The 18716-nt window shown below is 52.4% G+C and overlaps 9 protein-coding genes across 9 annotated transcripts; 4 read left to right on the top strand and 5 right to left on the bottom strand.

The window, feature by feature from the left end:
* The first annotated feature begins 24 nt into the window (after positions 1 to 24).
* TrAFT101_006539 (uncharacterized protein) lies at positions 25 to 1525 on the top strand. Its single transcript, XM_024902007.2, has 4 exons — positions 25 to 348; positions 413 to 597; positions 677 to 1095; positions 1164 to 1525. Exons 1-4 carry the CDS (start codon positions 325 to 327, stop codon positions 1289 to 1291), a joined length of 756 nt encoding a protein of 251 aa, XP_024758199.1. The 5' UTR covers positions 25 to 324; the 3' UTR covers positions 1292 to 1525.
* Positions 1320 to 2961, bottom strand: TrAFT101_006540 (uncharacterized protein). Its single transcript, XM_024900628.2, has 4 exons — positions 2680 to 2961; positions 2542 to 2598; positions 2385 to 2478; positions 1320 to 2295 (listed from the first exon to the last, which is right to left on the bottom strand). Exons 1-4 carry the CDS (start codon positions 2749 to 2751, stop codon positions 1613 to 1615), a joined length of 906 nt encoding a protein of 301 aa, XP_024758200.1. The 5' UTR covers positions 2752 to 2961; the 3' UTR covers positions 1320 to 1612.
* Positions 2962 to 3183: 222 nt separating this feature from the next.
* Positions 3184 to 4874, bottom strand: TrAFT101_006541 (uncharacterized protein). The gene is made up of 3 exons (XM_066127801.1): positions 4440 to 4874; positions 4130 to 4372; positions 3184 to 3932 (listed from the first exon to the last, which is right to left on the bottom strand). Exons 2-3 carry the CDS (start codon positions 4361 to 4363, stop codon positions 3327 to 3329), a joined length of 840 nt encoding a protein of 279 aa, XP_065983914.1. The 5' UTR covers positions 4364 to 4372; positions 4440 to 4874; the 3' UTR covers positions 3184 to 3326.
* Positions 4735 to 6305, top strand: TrAFT101_006542 (uncharacterized protein). The gene has a single exon (XM_024908485.2). The coding sequence runs from the start codon at positions 4965 to 4967 to the stop codon at positions 6225 to 6227; it is 1263 nt and encodes a 420-aa protein (XP_024758202.1). The 5' UTR covers positions 4735 to 4964; the 3' UTR covers positions 6228 to 6305.
* Positions 6306 to 6572: 267 nt separating this feature from the next.
* On the top strand, positions 6573 to 8439 carry TrAFT101_006543 (uncharacterized protein). Its single transcript, XM_024908486.2, has one exon. The coding sequence runs from the start codon at positions 6666 to 6668 to the stop codon at positions 8382 to 8384; it is 1719 nt and encodes a 572-aa protein (XP_024758203.2). The 5' UTR covers positions 6573 to 6665; the 3' UTR covers positions 8385 to 8439.
* Positions 8052 to 10236, bottom strand: TrAFT101_006544 (uncharacterized protein). Its single transcript, XM_024900621.2, has 2 exons — positions 10060 to 10236; positions 8052 to 9926 (listed from the first exon to the last, which is right to left on the bottom strand). Exons 1-2 carry the CDS (start codon positions 10179 to 10181, stop codon positions 8450 to 8452), a joined length of 1599 nt encoding a protein of 532 aa, XP_024758204.2. The 5' UTR covers positions 10182 to 10236; the 3' UTR covers positions 8052 to 8449.
* A 438-nt stretch (positions 10237 to 10674) lies between these two features.
* TrAFT101_006545 (uncharacterized protein) lies at positions 10675 to 13921 on the bottom strand. Its single transcript, XM_024910022.2, has 3 exons — positions 13125 to 13921; positions 11882 to 13048; positions 10675 to 11744 (listed from the first exon to the last, which is right to left on the bottom strand). Exons 1-3 carry the CDS (start codon positions 13232 to 13234, stop codon positions 10889 to 10891), a joined length of 2133 nt encoding a protein of 710 aa, XP_024758205.1. The 5' UTR covers positions 13235 to 13921; the 3' UTR covers positions 10675 to 10888.
* Positions 13328 to 13783, top strand: TrAFT101_006546 (uncharacterized protein; the record flags this gene model as incomplete). Its single annotated transcript, XM_066127802.1, has 2 exons — positions 13328 to 13433; positions 13488 to 13783. The coding sequence occupies 2 exons, from the start codon at positions 13328 to 13330 to the stop codon at positions 13781 to 13783; spliced, it is 402 nt and encodes a 133-aa protein (XP_065983915.1).
* A 2010-nt stretch (positions 13922 to 15931) lies between the features above and the next one.
* On the bottom strand, positions 15932 to 18360 carry SID1 (PAK- GC kinase Sid1). Its single transcript, XM_024900656.2, has 3 exons — positions 17005 to 18360; positions 16350 to 16929; positions 15932 to 16288 (listed from the first exon to the last, which is right to left on the bottom strand). The coding sequence occupies exons 1-3, from the start codon at positions 17985 to 17987 to the stop codon at positions 16211 to 16213; spliced, it is 1641 nt and encodes a 546-aa protein (XP_024758208.2). The 5' UTR covers positions 17988 to 18360; the 3' UTR covers positions 15932 to 16210.
* Positions 18361 to 18716: the final 356 nt, after the last annotated feature.

Raw genomic sequence — 18716 nt, forward strand, 5'->3', positions numbered from 1 at the left:
GATCGAATTGCTGCTGACTCAGCCAGTCTAGAAAGAGAGCAGCTCCAGGGTACTACAAAACTGGTGCAGCAGAGTGGTACCTCTAGGCTGTACCTTGGGCTGTACCTCCAGAAGCTACGCGGCGGTCGTGCCTGGAGCTCCAGTTGAAAGTGACGCCGGCCTTTTGCTTGTTCCCCTCCATACTGAAGCCAATCCTCAATCGTCGTCTGCCTCCATCGCCAGCAAAGCACCCGCTCACCGTCTCTGCCTTGCCATTGCGTGCCATTAATCCTCTCTGATTTCCTCCTTGGCTTCTGCGGCGCTGAAAGAGACTGCCCCTCCACAATGTCCCGCCGTTACGATTCCCGAGTACGTCTGCGAGCTGCAATGTGCAGCATCGATATCGATCTGGCTGGCTAACCACATGCCCTAGACAACCATCTTCTCGCCCGAAGGCCGTCTCTACCAGGTCGAATATGCGCTAGAGGCCATCTCCCACGCCGGTACCGCCATCGGCATTCTCGCCAAGGATGGAATCGTCCTGGCCGCCGAGCGAAAGGTCACCTCGAAGCTGCTGGAGCAGGACACATCAGCAGAGAAGCTCTACGTTCTAAACGAGTGCGTGTGCCTTGCTTGGATCCCGAGACACAGTACTTGTGCTTATCCTGAATACAATACTGACATTGGTGCTCCCCAGCAACATGATCTGCGCTGTAGCAGGCATGACCGCCGACGCCAACATCCTCATCAACTACGCCCGCCAAGCCGCCCAGCGATACCTCCTCACGTACAACGAAGACATTCCCTGCGAACAGCTGGTGCGCCGATTGTGTGATCTGAAGCAGGGCTACACACAGCACGGTGGTCTGCGGCCGTTTGGCGTTTCTTTCATCTATGCGGGCTGGGACCCCCGGAGACAGTTCCAGCTGTATCTCAGCAACCCCTCAGGAAACTACGGAGGATGGAAGGCCACAAGCGCGGGTGCCAACAATGCCAGCGCGCAGAGTCTGTTGAAGCAGGACTATAAGGAGGACTGCACGCTCAAGGAGGCATGCGGCGTGGCTGTCAAGGTGCTTAGCAAGACCATGGACTCTACAAAGCTGAGCAGCGAGAAGAGTAAGCTACATTATCCTCAACATTGTTCCATATAAAAAAAACCCCCCTCTGCTAACATGTACGTGCAGTTGAGTTCGCGACGGTGGGGCAGACTGAGGATGGCAAGATCTACCACAAGCTGTGGAGCGCCGACGAGATCACGGCACTGCTGAAGGAGCATGATCTGGCCAAGAGCGAGGATGCAGAGGAGAAATAAACAAACAAATAAACAAATATTTAGAGGCGTTGAGACTAAACGAGTAGACTGACAATGGGTACCTAATGACACATGCGCATATCAAAAAGGGGGGGAGAAATAGCCCCTGTAACAATACGATGATACGTCCCTATGACAGGTATACTTGTGATGTAAGCGCTTCACATTTCTTGCTTTTGGGTCAGCCATTCTGTAGTTTTCATTTTTCTTTCCAAGAGAAACAAGTAAAGCCAAATAGATGGCCATGCACGCAAACATGAGCAAATCTCTTGGCTATGGTAGACTGTAAAATAGATAGTCGAGTCTTTTCGTCGATCCAGGTCAGCTCCTTCGAGTTCCCAGCGGGAATACGAGGCCACTGTCCTGATCTTCTTCATCTCTTACGCGCTGCCACCCTGGTTGTGCTTCAGCAGATGGATGGGGATGAGGCTCCTCACAAACAGGACTCGTGAGATGAGGCCAGTGCCTCCTGTAGCTCCAGTACGCAACAGTCATGCCGAGGGCCGATCCAACGCACACGTCATAAACATCATGGCGATAGTCTTCGGTCCGCGAGATGGCAATGAGGGCAGCGCCAAGGAGGGGAACGAGGCAGACGAGCGCACGACTGAGGTCCCTTCCGCCGGTGTAGTAGTTGAATACGTGCAACTGGCCCGCAAGGAAAAGGCTCAGGAAGCCCAGGCCAGCGAAGGAGAAGGACGAGTGGCCGGATGGAAATGAGCGCCAGCCGTCCTGGAGAGTGTGGCCGTCAGGGGCGGTGCAGACGTCGATGGTGACGAGGACGTTGGGCTTGGTGTCGGCAGATGGCTGGCATCGAGCAAGAAGATCGGGCCGGGGACGTCCAACGGCGTTTTTGACAACGTCTGTGATGAAGGATGAGAGGACAATGGAGATGGCAAAGGCGAGGTACGTGGCTTCATGCTTGTGGGTCGAAGCGCGGGTGACGATGTTGTAGGAGATGAGGACGCCTAAGGGGATGAAAAGGGCGTATAAAAAGTTGAGAGCTGACGAGTAAGTGAGTGAGTTAGATGAGATGGTTGAGACAGTGGAGAAGAGGATGGAAACGAGACTGTGGCTGCTGAGGAAGACGTACGGACGGTGACTCGTTCATGCTCGGCATGAGGATACGAGATGCGGAGATCGTTAGTGAAGAACATGCGGTGGAAAGGATTAACGAGGTTGACAATCTAAATGGAGTCAGTACATGTTATTTGTGATGTGACAGTGGCCGTTAAAATGTAGAGACGCACCAGCATCCATCCTGCCAGGAGGACGACGAAGCCGACATAATCAGGCGCATGGGTTTTCTACACACAAGATATGGATGGTTAGCGACTCTGTCTCTCAATCTATGAAAAAAAAAAAAAGATGTTTACAATTCAACCTACTCTCCAGAATCTGGCCAGAGGCCCCATTGAGGCGCTCGAGTCGCCTGTGTTGGACGTTCGCCGCGAAGGCATTGTTTGCGCCGAGTAGATGAGATAAATACAGCGAAAAGGCAATGATAGTGATGGCGCAAAGAGTCTAGCTTATAAGCGGCATGTCCATAAATAAGGGCGACTCTCGTTGCTATAAGTACATTTGAGGCTTTGCTGAGCAGCTCAAAAAAAGAAAAAAGACGATTGTTGGCTGAGTTTGGATGAGGTTGGCGATAGCAGCAGTTGGCTAGTATAAAAATGGGGCGGGCTGTGTGCAGGGTAGGTGACATACGTGGACTAGGCGAAATTTCCAGGGGACACGTCACGGAATGTGTAGCCGTCCGATGAACCGAAGGGATGCATATTTTAAATGATATTACTCGTATTAGTTGGAATTGAAAACGATAATGAATTAACAAAGGCGAAAACATGGGTGTTGGAGTAAGTTGTTGAGCGGCTTCGTGAGTTAAAAGGCATTAATGTTCAATCGAGTTTGTAATAGCTTTTTACAACACACAGTTGTCCATTCTAAACGCTGTTTTCATCCCCTTTGCCAAATAAAAATATCGCCAACGATTCAATAAAGTAAAAATACACAATGCTCTTCTCCCATCAACTCACAGCCTCGGCTTCAGTGCCTTGAAGCTCTTCGTAATCTCTGTAATGGCCGTCTCGACCGGCAATCTCTCCATGGAGCTCGCCCCATAGAAGCCATGAAGCCCCTTTACCCGACTGAGGACATACTCGGCGTCTTTCGGCGCCGCAATCGGTCCTCCGTGGCACAGAACAATGATGTCCGGGTTGATTCCCACGGCCGCATCGCGAATCTCCTGGATGAGTTTGACGGACTCGTCCAGCGTCTTGCCGGTGGCCGCGCCGATGGATCCGCTCGTCGTGAGGCCCATGTGCGCAACGAGGACATCTGCGCCGGCGCGAGCCATCTTCTTGCTCTCCTCCACGTTGAACACGTAGGGGGTCGTCAGCAGGTTCAGCGCGTGGGCCTCCCGGATCATGTCGACTTCCAGGTCGTAGCCCATGCCGGTCTCTTCGAGGTTGGCTCGAAACTGCCCATCGATGAGGCCGACGGTGGGGAAGTTTTGAACGCCGGCAAAGCCCAAGTCGCGCAGCTGCTTGAGAAACGTGGGAATGTTGCGGAAGGGATCTGTGCCGCATACGCCGGCGATGACGGGTGTATGCTTGACCACGGGAAGGACTTCATTTGCCTATGGATCTCATTCAGTTTTTTTTGGAGACTCATATAGAACAAGGGAAGATACGTAGCAAGGGTTGTTTGATCAATCACATAAGAGAGATAGAGAGAGAGAGACAGAGAGAGAGAGACAGAGAGAGAGAGACAGAGAGAGATTACTGAAGAACATATGGTGATAGGGATCAAAGACTGCTACTAGGTATTACTCACCATTTCTACGACGATGCCGTTGGCATCCCCGTATGGCATCAAGCCGGACAACGATCCGCGGCCGGCCATGCGGAAACGGCCACTGTTGTAGATGATGATGAGGTCGCCACCTCCGGCTTCGATGAACTTCGCCGACAAGCCAATGCCAGCACCCGCGCCGACGATGGATTTGCCCTCGGCGATTCGAGCGCGGAGACTGGCAAGGATCTTGTCTCTGTCTGTTGGCGGAGCCATGGCTATTTGCTGTCTGATGTAAGCTGTTTTGTTTGTATAGAGTCTTAAAAACCCCTTGTATTCAAGAGAGCCTCACAACTCGAAGTTATGCCTCTTTATGTCTCTTCAACGACTTTAGCTGCAAGAGTCAAGCTGTCCCGAATCAGCTTAGAAGAAGTCCATGTTGGAGCTTTGGCCGGATCCAGAACTGGCATGGATCTCTAGTGGAGACCCTCGCCGTCGTTGATGTCAGATTCCGCACTCCCCACCAAAACTCAAAACCGTCCGCCGCACTGTCTGCGTTCTTTGGTCGCATTGGCACCGAGCTTTCTGGCTAAGCTTCTGGTTAACTTGTAGTTATAAAGGATGCATTGGCATCGGCACGGCGGCATTGGATTCCGCGTCTCTCAGCGTCTCACAAGATGCGCATCGTAGATTTCCCTGCGTAACCCCGCATCGGGTCTTTTCTTCCTATGACAGGTTCTCGTTACTTATACTCTGCATGTTGGCCGTCTCCGCCTTTGAAGCGTCGATATTTGACATTCATTCATTAAGCGTTAAACGGGCGATTAGCTGAGGATATCTGAGTGTCAGAAGTGCAACACTGCGCCAATTGCCCATAATGGCTTATGTCGTCATCATAGGCACTTGCGATACCAAGCTCCAGGAGCTTCTCTTTCTTCGCGACCAGATCAAAGAGACTGCTGGAGTCGAGACGTTTCTCATAGACGTTGGACGAAAACCGGTTGTCAACAAGGCCATTACCATCCCCCAGGCCCACCTCTTGTCCAAACATGGCGATGGAGCCGATGTATCGAATATGCCCAGGAACGAGCTTCTAGAGCTCATGACCGGTTGTGCTTCCAAAGCAGTGCAGGATTTATATCGAGCAGGCCTTGTTGATGGCATCGTCTCCGCCGGGGGATCCAGCGGCACGGCGCTCGCAGCGGCTGTTATGCGTGATGTCCTCCCTGTTGGGCTCCCCAAACTCATCGTCTCGACAATGGCGAGCGGTGATACACGGCCCGTGGTTGGTGAGACGGACATTACGCTGATGCACTCTGTCGTTGACGTTGCTGGGCTGAATCCCATCCTGCGAGACATCTTGAGCAATGCCGGGGCGTCAATTGCAAACATGGCTCTGTCCCACGCCGCCAGACGAGCCAATAAAATGGAAGACACGGCGGCAGAGGCCATGAAGAAGTGGCGGGTCGGCATCACCATGTTTGGCGTCACAACGCCTGGAGTCGATGCCATCCGCGCTCATCTCGAATCCAACTACCCTGTCGAGACGTATGTTTTTCATGCCGTTGGTACTGGAGGCAGGGCCATGGAGCGACTCATCCGCGAAGGCCAGCTCGACGCAATAATTGACCTCACGACGACTGAGATCTGCGACCATCTGGGTGGAGGAGTTCTCTCGGCGGGAGGAGGACGACTGGATGCCGCCGTTGAGGCCGGCCTGCCCAATATCGTGTCTCTTGGTGCTCTCGACATGATCAACTTTGGCCCAAGGGATACAGTTCCTAAGAAATACGAGGACCGGGTGATTTTTGAGCACAATGCGACTGTCACGTTGGTGAGGACTTCGCCAGAGCAATGCCGTGAGATCGGAGGCTTCATCGCAGAGAAGCTCAAGAAGACCAAGAGATCGGACATGATAGAGGTTTGGATTCCCAAGGGAGGTGTTAGCATGCTTGCGGTGCCTGGAGGTGCGTTTGAGGACTCCCAGGCGGATAAGGTGCTCTTTGAGACGATTAAAACAGGACTGAGTGGCAGCGGGATCAAGATAGTTGAAGATGAGAGAGATGTCAATGACAAAGGGTTTGCGCGGGACATTGCGGAGGCCTTGGCTGCGAAGCTGGGACTGCAGAAGGGCGGATAGCTGAAGTGCTGTGTTACAGGAGTAATCTCATGAATATTATCTTTAATTAATGTGATGATATAATCTCTTAAAAACGAGATGATACAGCTTGTTTTATCCCTACAGTATATATATACATGCATCAGCCTGCCATATTTGGCAAGATGGAAGCCGAGTGATGTCTGTCCGTGTAAGTCGGGAGCCCTGGAAGTCAGGCTGGGATTGAACTCATAGTGAGCGCTAGTCGCTAAAACGGCGCCCCCGGCGGTAGGGGCTCCGCGTATAATAGGCGCCGCCTCAGCTGCTAAGCCGACGCGTCTAGTTGAATGCCGGAAGCTTTCCAAACTTCCATAGCTCCAAAAAATATCCAGCTGCTCAACCTTTTTTTCTTCAACACGCCACAGCTCTCCGCATCGGCTGGATCCATTGCCACAACTCTTCCCGGCAGCACAGCAAGAAATGCTCAAATCCACTCACAAGGCAGCGCCATTGGCTCCTCTGCCGCCGGGCTGGACCGAACACAAGGCCCCGACTGGCCACACCTACTACTACAACGCCGAAACCAAGGAATCCACGTATAAGCGGCCCAGCGTCCAGCCCGCAGCCCAACTCGGGCCCGAGCCATCCTACAACCCGTACGGCGCCGTTCCGAATCTCTCAGACCCAAGAGTTGCAAATGCCTACATGGCACAGTTCAACCAGCCGCCCCCCCAGGCGCAGAGGGGCGGCTTTGGCGGCGGCGCTCGAGGCGGACTCGAAGGACGGCCGCGCCCCCAGCCGGTGGACAAGCCCAGGAGAAAAGAAGTGATTCCCGGGTGTGAGCCGTGGATCCTGGTGTATACGAAGTACTCGCGACGCTTCGTGTACAACCCGGTGAAGAATGCGAGCTACTGGCGCATACCTGAGAAACTCATGCCTGCCATTCTAGAAATGGACAAGAAGCGGATCCTCGGCTCGACGGCGGGCGAGGACGAGAAGAAGGAAACAGATAATGATCAATCGAAAGAGCAGGAGAGAAAGGACGCCGAGAAGACAGCTGCGTTGGACCGAGACTACGAAAGCGATGAATACATGTACGAGGAGGTCGAGGCCGAGGCCACCGACGATGAAGGTCAGGATGAGGGCCGAGAAGAGGACGAAAACGACGACGACGAGCATCCGTCGAAGCGACAACGGACCGAAATGGGAGGCAAAGGCCCTCTTGAATTCACAGAAGCGGACATTGTCGCCCAACTACAAGCCATGGGTGAAGACTATGGCCTTGAGCCTGGAGACTATGACGACGGCAATATGGAGGATTGGCCCGAAGGTGCAGAGGGTGTGGAATTTTCAGAAGAAGATGCCAAGTTTTTGTTCAAGGATATGCTCATCGATCTCAACATCAACCCTTACAGCTCATGGGACAAACTTCTGGAGGAGGGTAAAATCATCGAGGATGCTCGCTACACGGCCTTGAGCACGACAAAGGCGCGAAAGGAGTGCTGGGACGAGTGGACGCGGGAGAAGATTGCCGAGCTGAAAGAGCAGCGGGCCAAGCAGGAGAAGAAGGATCCCAAGATTGCGTGGATGGCGTTTCTGCAGGAAAAGGCGTCACCGAAGCTGTATTGGCCAGAGTTTAAGAGGAAATACAGAAAAGAGGACCCGATGAAGGACATGAAGCTGTCGGACAAGGATCGAGAGAAGTCATACCGAGAGCACATTAACCGTCTCAAAATGCCCCAAACGACACTCAAGTCCGACCTCACAGCCCTCCTCAAAGCACAGCCCATACACCTCTTGAATAACAAGTCGCTTGCAAATGGCTTGCCGGCGCAGGTCCTGACTGACATACGATATATCTCTCTCGAGCCTAAAATCCGCGATCCTTTGGTCGAAGCCTACGTGCAGACATTACCACCACCCCCTGAAGATCCTTCCTCTGCGGCTGAGGATGAAGAACAGAGAAAGGCGCGCGAGGCTAGAGAGAGGAGGGAGAAGGCGTTGGAAGAGCGGAACAGGATGATTGAGGAGCAGCGGAGGAGGCGAGAGAGAGATGTGGCTGTGAGCAAGGCGAGGTTGAGAGAGGAAGAAAGGGAGTTGGAGGTTGCGATGAGAGTTGGGAAAAGGGGTCTACAGAGCCAGTTGGCGAGCATGAAGCCTCAAGAAGAGGAGCAGCAGGAAGAGAAGGGAGGGTCATGATGAGTGTATAGATGGCAAATGGGTTGCTTAATTAATTCAAATAGTAATTGGCGAGTAAATAGATTTTAAAGATTATCAAAGAAGCGATCGGCCCTTTGCCGCACCTCTCCTGCCCACTTTTCCACATTTTCTGTGCCCTCAATGCCATCCTCTGTGAGATAGACATCCACCAGCGTCGCAGGCACCCACTCGAAATACACATTCTTCACAGTCACGCCCGGCAACTTCACCTCGGATCCTTGTTCCGCCCCTAGAACGGCTCCCCACCCGCGGATGAGCTCCCCAGCGTCGTTTTCTTCATCGTGCACAGGCGGCTCAAACGGCAAGATCTTTTCCTTTTCTGATACGACGACGATCTTGACGCCCGGGGAAACATGCCTGGCGGCCAGCACAGTGGGCAGAGAACCGGTCTTATTGCTCACGTTGCCGGATTTGTCGATGAGATCTGCGCCGATGAGGAGCACGTGTGCGGCCTGAGAGGCGAGGGCTGCACTGGCGTCGGTGTGAATCGTGATTGTGACGTTGTTGTTGTTGTTGTTGTTGTTGTTGTTGTTGTTGTTGTTGTTGTTGTTGTTGTTGTTGTTGTTGGCATTCTTGCGGGTTTGGACGATGGCGGAGATGCGTTGGGCGACTTTGACGCCTTCGAAGAGCGGGCGGGATTCGAGGATGTGGATGTCGAGGGGGCGGGCAGAGGCTGAGTCCGAGGAGAGGACGTGTGAGATGGACGAGGTGATTGTCGAGCTGGACGAGAGGGTGACGATCTTGAGGGGCTTGTCCGTGGGGAATTGCTCCAAGAAGGAGGCGAAGGTGTTTCCGATTTTGCTTCCAGACTGCCGTCTCGTCTCTCCAAACTCGCGGATGGCGGCGCAGACTTGTTTGATAAAGTCGTCTGATAGAGCGCTGGTGCTCGTGTCGCGAGAAAGATGCTGCTCGATTATGTCGAGGCTGGACAAGACGACGCTGAGGATGGGGGCGCCCATGCTTTCCCGGCCGTTCTTCCAGAGATGCCATGCCGCGAACCGGACATTCTTCCACCACAGCGTTGCATCATGCGTCTCGATTCGCGGAATCACGTCGAGGTATATGTGTAGTGCTTTGGCTGCCAGCTCCCTCGCGCCGCTTACATGGTCCTCCTGCAGCGCCTTAAGCCCAGCTGCCAGGACGCCGCCCGCCTCGCTGCCCAGGTCAATGTCAAACCAGACTCGCCTGAGACTCTCCTTTAGTCGAGGAACTCCCTGGAAGGCCTCATCGTCGGTGACTTGGTCGGGGTCGAACCACTGGTACCCTTCATGCTCCCAGTCGATTTTGATGCCCTCTTCGCCGGCGCCGCCCTGGCGGCGGGATTTCAGGATGAAGCCAAAGGGATTGATTGTCCATTCGCGGCCCACGTCGGCGTCTGCGAACGAATACGGCTTGCCCTGGCGGAAGAGCCGCAGGGAAGTGGCTGTGAGGGTGGTCTCTTCGTGGAGCTCGCGCCATGCTGTGGCGAGGGGGTTTGCGTCCTGGGGATCGACGCCGCCGGAGATGGGGGCGAGTTTGTGTCTGCCAATGAGAGTTACTAATACGCTTTTTTTCATTCATGATTCTACATACGAGAGGCAATAATGGTGCACGATGCTGATGTGTGTAGTTGGAAAAGACGGGATGAGAACATGACATTGGTAACTATACTGACGTATATGTATTCACCTGCCCGCTGCGGCGGAACAGCGCAACCTGCGGCCTGCGCAATACATCGCCGTCTGGGAATTTGAAGATGAAGCTGACTGCTACGGCACTCTTTTTAAGTAAAGACATTGTTACTCAAACAGTAGTAGGATGATTAGGATGTCTGTGGATTGTGAAGATTTGATTTAGCGGTCGAGATGTCTAGAACTAATAGGCGGGTTGGGTATGTTGCAACATTACAATGAATTCTGGAGAGTGTGGCGTGACATGACGCTGAAGCAGGTAATGTAACTTTCTTTCAGTTGCTCTAAGCCATGACAGTGATACAATTGTCGTGTCGGGAATAGAGAGAGTCATTTTATTTTATTTTATTTTATTTCATTTTATCTATTTTACTTTAGAGCGTTTATTTCAAAACTATTGCTGTATTTTCACTTTTGGGCAGTTGATTTACAGCATTTGAAGATGCTCTGCTACGGACAATTAACTGCCGTGGTAGCTTTAGTCTGCGTGTAGTGCAGCGATAGCCGCAAGATGGCCTCTAGCGCCCAAAACTCGCAATAGATCCTTGCTACCACAGATTGTAATTGAAAGCCCGGCACATGGTTATGGACAACAGCCTGTGGGTAATCTATTTTGTAAAAAATATAATCTTATTTTCTTCTCATCCAAAGGATAATTCTTTATCCATGCTCAACATGCTCTATATCCAAGGCAGTCGTAAATGCTCACTAAACAAAACTAGATAGGTATCGTCGCTATGTCGCCAATTCAAAATGCATTCGCCAGCTCTTTGGAGGCCTCTGTCCGCCATTCATTCATCAATTCATCGCCCATCACTGCATAAAACCATTGTACATTCCTGTGCTGTAGACGGGCCACTCGTCGTCTACCCAGGCCACTAACTCGTCGTAAAGGGCATGGTCTTCCCCAGTTTGCATGCGCGGCATTGAGTAGCCCGGAAGCGTCGTCATCATCGGCGGGGCAAGTCGGTGCTCAACCAGCTGGGCATTGCCAACCTCCTGAGTCTGCCCTATCGAGCCCGTCAGTCTGCGAGCCAGAGTCCATAGGTGGCGCAGCGTGTTGGACGACGTCTGGCCAAAATTGGTGAGGCCCTCTTCTTCTACTTCGATGCCAAACAGAATATCTCTGTTTCTCGCTTCGTTTTCCTCTTCTGACACTTCCTCATCGGAGATCAAGTCCTCCAGGATGAGGCAGACGGTGGCATTGAAGGAGTAATGCTGTTCTGAGTGCAGGGGCGACTTGCGAGCAATGTTCAGCGCCCTCACTTGACGTCCGAGGCGGATGTTACGACGTGCAGCCGCAATGCACAGCTGCAAGTGCTCCGAGTGCGTGTAAGAATCGACTGTCTGCAACATGAGACGCTTGGCTATCGATCTCTTCACGGCACCCAAGTACAGAGGCCGAATAGCCAGAATCAGGAGCATGTTGTATCTCATGTGGAGGAAGCAACAGGCAGGGTCATTGCTTAGCCCGTCAGGAGAGAGCTGCAGACGTGGTGGAAGCGTCGACTGCCACTGCTGAAGCATCCAAATGGCCTTGTCCGGCTGCCTGGACAATCCTCCTCGAGATGCCTCCCATGGGGCCACGCGATACGTGTTGCAGACGACATAACCGGAAATACGGGATAGCTCAACGTGAGCCCTCAGCCCTGCAGCAGGGGGCATTGATCTATAACAACATATAAGCATATATCGATGCAACTGGAGGATAATATCGGCTACGAGAAGAAAGGGAGGAAAAGGGGGGAAGGGAAAAAAGAAGAAGAAGAAGAAGAAGAAGAAGAAAAGAAAGGGAAATCTACTTACGGAGCATCTTCTGGCAGCTGAAGCCGGATGGCATCGTCCATGATTACGTGCGGGCGGCCCATCAGACAGCTCAGCCACCGATCCATGATATATACGGTCCAAAATACTCGCTTGCCTCTCTCGTCAACCATTCCCCGATGGACACCCAGCAGGATGCAGATATGCATGGCAGCCGCGACATGCATATAGGCGGCATCTCTCCTATTCATCTCGATCAAATAGGCTGACATAAGGCATAGCGTGGCAACATCTCCCATTGTGCAGCAGCGAGTTATATCCAAAGGATTGCCTACGAGAGCTGAGGCATGGGCAAAGTACGCTTCGCTAAGCGAAGATGTTGAAGCACTACCTTGGACTTCCTGAGACGGGGCGTTAGCTCTGGTGATGAGGGCTAGGGCGGCATGGTAGAATGCCAAGTAGCGATGGTCGTTCAAGTTTGCGTCTGAAGCAGATGACCCTATGTGAGCGGGAAGTGTGTCCAGCTCTCCCCACCAATAGATGCCGCCGCTCGGCCATTCGCCGTTTCCATCTTGGATCAAGTATCTCAGTTTTGACAGCAAAGTGGCGAGGTCTTCATCCAGGGGTAGCGGCACTGGCTGAGGCTCAAGCTCAACCAAGGGGCGAGAATCGTCGGTGTAGTATCTTCCCAAGCTCGACAAAAAGGCGCTTCCATCTTGGTCTTGAGATAACTGCGGCTCTACTTGAGACAGGGGTAGTACGGCTCCCAGGAGCTCTTTTAAATGGTCAAGGAAAGTAGCCCCGCTGGTCTCTCCGAGGAAGCGCGCCGTGCCATCGGGGTCTTGGAGGAGACGACCAGTTGTCTGCTCATCTTCCGACTCGGCCTTGACCGAGGAGCTGGCCTGACGGTGGCTGCTTTCCGATGGATACGACTGACTCGGACTAACAGGAAGAGGGGACGGTGACGGTCCCTCGGGTGTTGAAGAGACATGGTTGATCAAATCCTGCCTCCTGGCGGGGTCAGGGATGGTTTCCTGCAGCGCTCGCTCATACACTTCGACCTTCTTTCGCAGCTCCTCTATCTCGGCGCGTGGCACGCTGACTTTTTCGACTGGGACGGGATAGACGCATTCGCGGTTAGAAGCGGCGCACTGGCCGCAAGGAGTTCCGCCTGAACATTTGACCCGGCGCACATTACAGCTGTTGCATCTGGTTTGCGAGAAGAGGGCAGGTCAGCAAAGGAGCTTCCTTGAATGATGTGGAATTGGGGGGCAACGGCACATACGCGGTAGCAACTCTCTTGCGCTGCTCGGGGGCTACTTTGTGCCGGCGAGGGTTGACGGGCAGCCGCTGGGTGGCCGAGGGCCGTCTGCCGTCGCCACTGTCAAGCTGCATTGTTGGCGAGTTGTTGGTGAGCCTCTAACAGTGAAGTCAAGCCACTGCTCGATGGACGATGGAGAAGCTCTAGACTGGCTCAAGATATCTGAAATGACCCCCAAGCTCAAGACCAAGGCCGCATGCAGGAGTCATACCTTTGTATGCGGCTGTCTGTGGGCCGTAACCAGCAGCGGCACGTACGTATGTGGATGCGTACGTATGTCAATCGCGATAGTTCCCCCGAGTCACTACACGCTGATGAGTGAACCAGCAGCAGCAGTCGACGAGAAGCAAACAGACCAACCCCCGCCAGTGTGGTCACATTCAGGACCTGGTCTGGCGTCGTCGTCTTGCGTCGTCACAGTCTCTCCATCATCGACAGCCTTTCATGGCGCTTCTCGCCCGGACCGGTCACCGCCCAGTCAGCTCCCATCGGTCGATCCGTGTCTCATCGTCATGCGGCCTCGTGTACAGCAAAAGTCGCCTCGCAAGGCTGGGACCTCGACATGTGCTCGACTCATCTCCGGCCTGGCCCTTTTCTGGACATCGAGCGCGGGGAGAGGCTAAAAAGTGGGCGATGAGATGGACAGGATGCGACTAGGGCGCTATAGCGGGTGGTAAGCCCCGAATTAGTGCCAACAGTGCTGTGGTTCTGGGATCGAGCAGCTGTGCTGGATGCGCCTCAAAAGGGCTGTACAGTGGCCGGAGTGCGAGGGAACGTTACTATGCGGCTATCCAATAGAATGCCGCAGGAAAGAAAGGAGATGGAAAATGACATTCAAGCTGACTTGACTCCTATATTGGAATCCTCCTTGCTGAGTCTGCGCCTTGCTGGAGAACCACGGTATACATACCTCCATGTACATTGACCATTGGATTGATGGATTTGATGTTATGCAGCCAGACTCGTATTGCCCGTATAGCGCTACAAGCTCCCTATTACAGTGCTCGCACAAGGCCGCCCGCCGTGGAGGGTTCCGATAGGGTGCAGCCACAGCGGCTCCCCCACGTTGTTCTGGCAGCTCCAGCGTCCACATCCCCAAACCGCCGAACCCTGTTAGGGCCATGCCGCCAACACGCACCGTGGTGTAAGGCTCCAGCGCTCTTCTGACGGGCGGGTTCGTGGCTAACTCTGTTTAGACGTAGCGCATCGCCGGGGCCATTGACGCTGCGACTCGCCAAACCTGGCGCGCTCTTGCGGTAACGGTGACGAATTCTCCCGCAGGACCTACGCAATGGCCTTCGCGGCCTCGACGTTTTTCTGACCAATCTCGCCAACAGGGCTGATAGCTCAAAAGATTGGAACAAGGAAAAAACAAATTAAACAAGCATAACTAAAAAAGAACCGGGGAGTGGTTTGCATACAGCTTTCCTCTTTGGGAGCGCACATGTGGGCTTTTCCTAATGCTGCTATACCTAGTCCACAGCTGCCAGGCACAGCGTAGAGAATGGAGAGAACCGAAGACCGCGGGAACAGCACAGCCCTTGACCGGCTTAGATCGTGGAATCGTGCATGCAGCAGATTCTACACAGCCACGACCATAAAACAACACACATGAATGCGGTGACAGTAGCAATAGTAGAGCATTGTAGGCGACTTGCAAAACTGATGATGGCCTCAATAATCGGTCCAATCTACTTCTTTGCAACAAATTTTTTTTTTTTTTCAATTATTTTGTCAGCTGCTAACGCAAGGCACGAGGCCCAATTACGTCTCCTTGCAGCTTTTACCCCATCGGCGCTCGCGTCACCATGCGTCTGGCATCCACTCCATTGCGCGTCCAATTCGGCCATCGTCCTTGGGCATGGAATTTTTCACTCTCAAGCAAACGAGCAACCTTATCGCTGGCATGGCATTTGTAGAGAGTTTGGAGTCCCCGCGGAACCCGTTGGCCTATTCTTATGGAGGATAAATACTAACAAGTGCCTAGGTACCTAGGTAGGTTTAAAGTCTCTTCTCGCATCTTCAATATGTTGTCTTGGATCAGGACTCTCTCTGTCTGCACTGAATACATCCATTTGCTTGGCATCTCATAAGGTAGGTACTATAGCTATCAATCAATAGTCTATACGCTGTATTTAGCAGCGAGTCTGTCTGGGGTCTCTTTATTAGAGCGCCACAAGAATCGATAGCCACCCAAAGCTAATGATAGATGGGAGCGAGGAATCAAAACAAAAGACATCAATTTTTGAATGCGCCGTGCATCAAGTGCGAGGGCTATCAGGTGTTTATTTACTATTGCCTAGTATAATTAGTAGGTATGCTTACCTCCATGCTTGCTGCAAGATTCGTTCATGCACGTGTTTGCAGCGTCTGTGATCCCACTACATAGTTCAGAGTACCCGGCGTGTTATTTTCTGCGTAGCAGGTACATCTGCTCAAATCCGTGTAACCAGCTGAGATCAGTGAGATGTAATGAAGGAAGCTGCCAAGACTCGAGCACTTGCCAGTCCAGAACTGCTTACCTACCTATCTACCCACGTATATTGAATATCCAGGCGGTGGCAAAATCCTTCGGAATTGATACGGACTTCTGTTATCTTCTCTTTTTTTAACCAATTCAAGAATCTGCAGCCTCAATTTCCAAACCAGCGACGTTGAGTGCGCTGTTCGCCGTTGCTCGACTGTGCATCATGTCCTACCCTAAATCCCCCATAACTGGGGCGAAGAAGTTTGGCCTAGCTGTGAACGCACACTCGTTACAAAACTCATAGTTATGGACGAGACTACAGAAAGTGAGGAACCGTAGAAAAGGTGATTTTTTTATTTCTATTTACTTTTAGGTTTGCTTTGTGTGAGTAAACGGAGGGTATGTGTTTTGCACTGCACATCAGTTGCTAATCGGTCGCAGCATTCCGCCGCGAATCTCATCGGAACTCTCCATTTGCTACGCCATAGACAGCGCTCAGGAGAGTCGTCTTAAGTCTTGGCTTTATTAGACTTATTTTCTTGGGTATCTGGCTCAATTTGCATTCAATCTCGTCCCCCACTCCTCATTTGCTGCTGGGAAAGATTGAATTCACAATCTCGGCTGACCTCGTTGCCAGCACCGACAAGAGACTGTCGCTCAACTGCCTACTGTTAGCGTTGCTGCTCCTCAGATATTTTCTCATTAAACATGTGTCGACTTACCCCGTGAGTACCTTCACAGCAGCCCTGGAGCCATATGCCGGAGTCTTTTGCCACAGACCCAGGCTTGTACTGGACTTGGTAGTCTCGAGAGACAGCCAGTTTGCGCTCTCCCTGGTCAGTCTCGACCTTCCATCCAGTAATTCCCTTGTGATATTCCTGGCCAACTGGTGAAGCCTTGGGCAGCATGTCCCATGTATCGCGGAGCATGCCGACGTGTGCATTGCGTTGGTAGCCGGTAGCGGCAATCAGCAGGTCTACCTCAAGAGTCTCTTCGTCAACGAGATCGACAAATCCTTCAAACTCGCTGTCTGAGATGTGCTGAATTTTAAGCTCCAAGGCATCCCCACGCGGCTCAATGCTTGTAATCTGTCGGCCACCCATGATTCTGTGAGGCCACTTCTTCTCGTCGGGGCCAAGTTCTCGTTTTTGATCATACTGGCGCTCGTACATCTCTTCAATGAGATTGAGCCTTACGACGCCGTAGTTGGTAGCTCGAGCCTCAGTCAAGAAGTTGTTGCGATGCCTTGCCGACTTGGGAAAGAGTGTGTCGATATATTCAGGGTTGAATACAGAGTTGACGCTGCTCGCCATGTTAGATTTTTTTCACCATCGCTTCAAGAAACCATCCACGAGCCTGGGGTTAAGGTAAACTCACAAGGGAGAATCGTCACTGGGCTTCAGAAATTCGGGTCGCATCACCAGCGCGGTTTTTGAGTTGGGGTACAACGTCTGGATGTTGTGGAAAATCTCTGCAGCACTTTGGCCTGCACCAAGAACAGCAACGCGATACGGAGCATCCTTCTTGGAAAGAATCTCTGGAACCATGTATGCGTACTGAGAAGAATGGATGATCCGTGGGTGCTTAGCTGGGAAGCTCTTGGGGAAGTTTGGTTGTCCACCCGCTGCAATGAGCACGTTGCGACCACGGAAGGAGAGAGTCTCACCGGTCTTGGGATTTCTCGACCGGACCGCAAATGTGCGAGTTGAGTCTCCTGTCTTGGTTTCTGGAGAGACTGAGACAACTTCTTGGCCATATTGAACGAGGTGTTCGAAGAAAGACGCACACCATCGAAGATAGTCTTCGTACTCAACACGTGCTGGCAAGAAGGTGCCCAAGTTGGTAAAATCCACTAATCTTCCATTGCGATGCAAATAGTTGAGAAATGTAAACTCAGACCGCGGATCCCGCAGAGTCGCAAGATCCTTGACAAAGGAAATTTGCATCTTTGCGCCTGGGAGAAGCATGCCGGCATGCCAGGCAAAGCGTGTCTGCTTCTCAATGAAGAGGATTTTGGGGGATGAGCCATTCGGAAGCAGCTGCTGTCCTGAAGCGATCGCATCATGAAGAGCGACAGCTATGGCCAGACTCGCAGGGCCGAATCCAACGCAGATGAGGTCAAACTCAGAATCTGGGTCTGACTGCGTCAAATACGGCGATCTCTGCCCCTGCGTCTTCATCTCAGACTGGCGGCCGTTGGTATGTGGTACTGAGCTTCTGTTATTCTGCTCAATTGAACTAATCAAGGAGCTATGAAAGGCATTGCCCTGGTGAGCATGCTCGCTGCCATTGGGTGTACTCGGTTCACTGCCATTTGGAGTACCAAGGTCGGTGAGTGTAGCCTCGCTGTGAGGGGCCATAGTGACGTCGCGTATAGGCAAGTTATAATTTCGCCTCGGGTGATAGAATGGTGACGTTTTAGAAGGGCCGCAACTATTGAAGCGGCGCTATTCTTAGAGAGTGGGAGAAGAAGGAAATGCAATCCAGAAGGAAAAAAAGAAGAAAAGGTGAGAATTGATGAACACTAATGTTTGCCTTTTTCTTTTGAGTAACGTCTAATATGCAAGGACGGCTCAGCAAACAACTCTTATCACCTAGCTGGTGGTGCTGTCTGGCGACGCTAAAATGGCGATGTTGCTGGAAAGCTTGTCAAGTGTGGGAGGGCGGCAGTGGGAGCAGCAGAGAATTATACTCGCCACATCGCGGTGCCTGTCCCAAGAAACAGGGTTTTAGTCTCGCCTCTATCAACTCGGATTCCGTGCCAAAGGTGTCACAGACACCCGAGACCAACCGCTTAATGGATACTCGAGCGGAGAAGTACACATGAACGACGGCTGCGTGGTCCAATGCCGGACGGGGATCACAACGTACACAGTGTAGCTTGGAAGCTAGTGCAGGCAGGTATGCATATATCATGGGTTGCATGGGCCCATTCGAAGCCCTGTGCACCTCAACAGTGGGATGGTTTCTTTGCCTAATTACACATGGGTCGCTTAGATCACGGCAATGGCTTGTCGCCCGTCAACTGCATCTCTCATTTTTATGCCGACGGGGACATGTTTTCTGAACGATTCGGCCGTGGGAGGAAA

Source organism: Trichoderma asperellum, chromosome 4 (genome assembly GCF_020647865.1).
Source record: "Trichoderma asperellum chromosome 4, complete sequence".
In the NCBI taxonomy this organism is placed as follows: domain Eukaryota; kingdom Fungi; phylum Ascomycota; class Sordariomycetes; order Hypocreales; family Hypocreaceae; genus Trichoderma; species Trichoderma asperellum.

Excerpts from the sequence above, each read along its gene's own strand:
- TrAFT101_006542 (XM_024908485.2), top strand. The coding sequence starts at position 4,965 with ATGGCTTATGTCGTCATCATAGGCACTTGCGATACCAAGCTCCAGGAG.
- SID1 (XM_024900656.2), bottom strand. The coding sequence starts at position 17,987 with ATGGCCCCTCACAGCGAGGCTACACTCACCGACCTTGGTACTCCAAAT. Across the intron at positions 16,930-17,004 it reads CCCAGTGACGATTCTCCCTT|CGTCAACTCTGTATTCAACC; the intron begins GTGAGTTTACCT and ends CATGGCGAGCAG. Across the intron at positions 16,289-16,349 it reads GCTGTGAAGGTACTCACGGG|TTGAGCGACAGTCTCTTGTC; the intron begins GTAAGTCGACAC and ends AACAGTAGGCAG.
- TrAFT101_006544 (XM_024900621.2), bottom strand. The coding sequence starts at position 10,181 with ATGTCTTTACTTAAAAAGAGTGCCGTAGCAGTCAGCTTCATCTTCAAA. Across the intron at positions 9,927-10,059 it reads GGGCAGGTGAATACATATAC|ACACAAACTCGCCCCCATCT; the intron begins GTCAGTATAGTT and ends TCTCATTGGCAG.
- TrAFT101_006539 (XM_024902007.2), top strand. The coding sequence starts at position 325 with ATGTCCCGCCGTTACGATTCCCGA. Across the intron at positions 598-676 it reads AAGCTCTACGTTCTAAACGA|CAACATGATCTGCGCTGTAG; the intron begins GTGCGTGTGCCT and ends GGTGCTCCCCAG. Across the intron at positions 1,096-1,163 it reads AAAGCTGAGCAGCGAGAAGA|TTGAGTTCGCGACGGTGGGG; the intron begins GTAAGCTACATT and ends ATGTACGTGCAG.
- TrAFT101_006540 (XM_024900628.2), bottom strand. The coding sequence starts at position 2,751 with ATGCCTTCGCGGCGAACGTCCAACACAGGCGACTCGAGCGCCTCAATG. Across the intron at positions 2,599-2,679 it reads CTCTGGCCAGATTCTGGAGA|AAAACCCATGCGCCTGATTA; the intron begins GTAGGTTGAATT and ends TCTTGTGTGTAG. Across the intron at positions 2,479-2,541 it reads TCCTGGCAGGATGGATGCTG|ATTGTCAACCTCGTTAATCC; the intron begins GTGCGTCTCTAC and ends GACTCCATTTAG.
- TrAFT101_006545 (XM_024910022.2), bottom strand. The coding sequence starts at position 13,234 with ATGCAGCTTGACAGTGGCGACGGCAGACGGCCCTCGGCCACCCAGCGG. Across the intron at positions 13,049-13,124 it reads CGCAAGAGAGTTGCTACCGC|ATGCAACAGCTGTAATGTGC; the intron begins GTATGTGCCGTT and ends CTCGCAAACCAG. Across the intron at positions 11,745-11,881 it reads CAGCTGCCAGAAGATGCTCC|ATCAATGCCCCCTGCTGCAG; the intron begins GTAAGTAGATTT and ends ATGTTGTTATAG.
- TrAFT101_006543 (XM_024908486.2), top strand. The coding sequence starts at position 6,666 with ATGCTCAAATCCACTCACAAGGCAGCGCCATTGGCTCCTCTGCCGCCG.
- TrAFT101_006541 (XM_066127801.1), bottom strand. The coding sequence starts at position 4,363 with ATGGCTCCGCCAACAGACAGAGACAAGATCCTTGCCAGTCTCCGCGCT. Across the intron at positions 3,933-4,129 it reads ACGGCATCGTCGTAGAAATG|GCAAATGAAGTCCTTCCCGT; the intron begins GTGAGTAATACC and ends TGAGATCCATAG.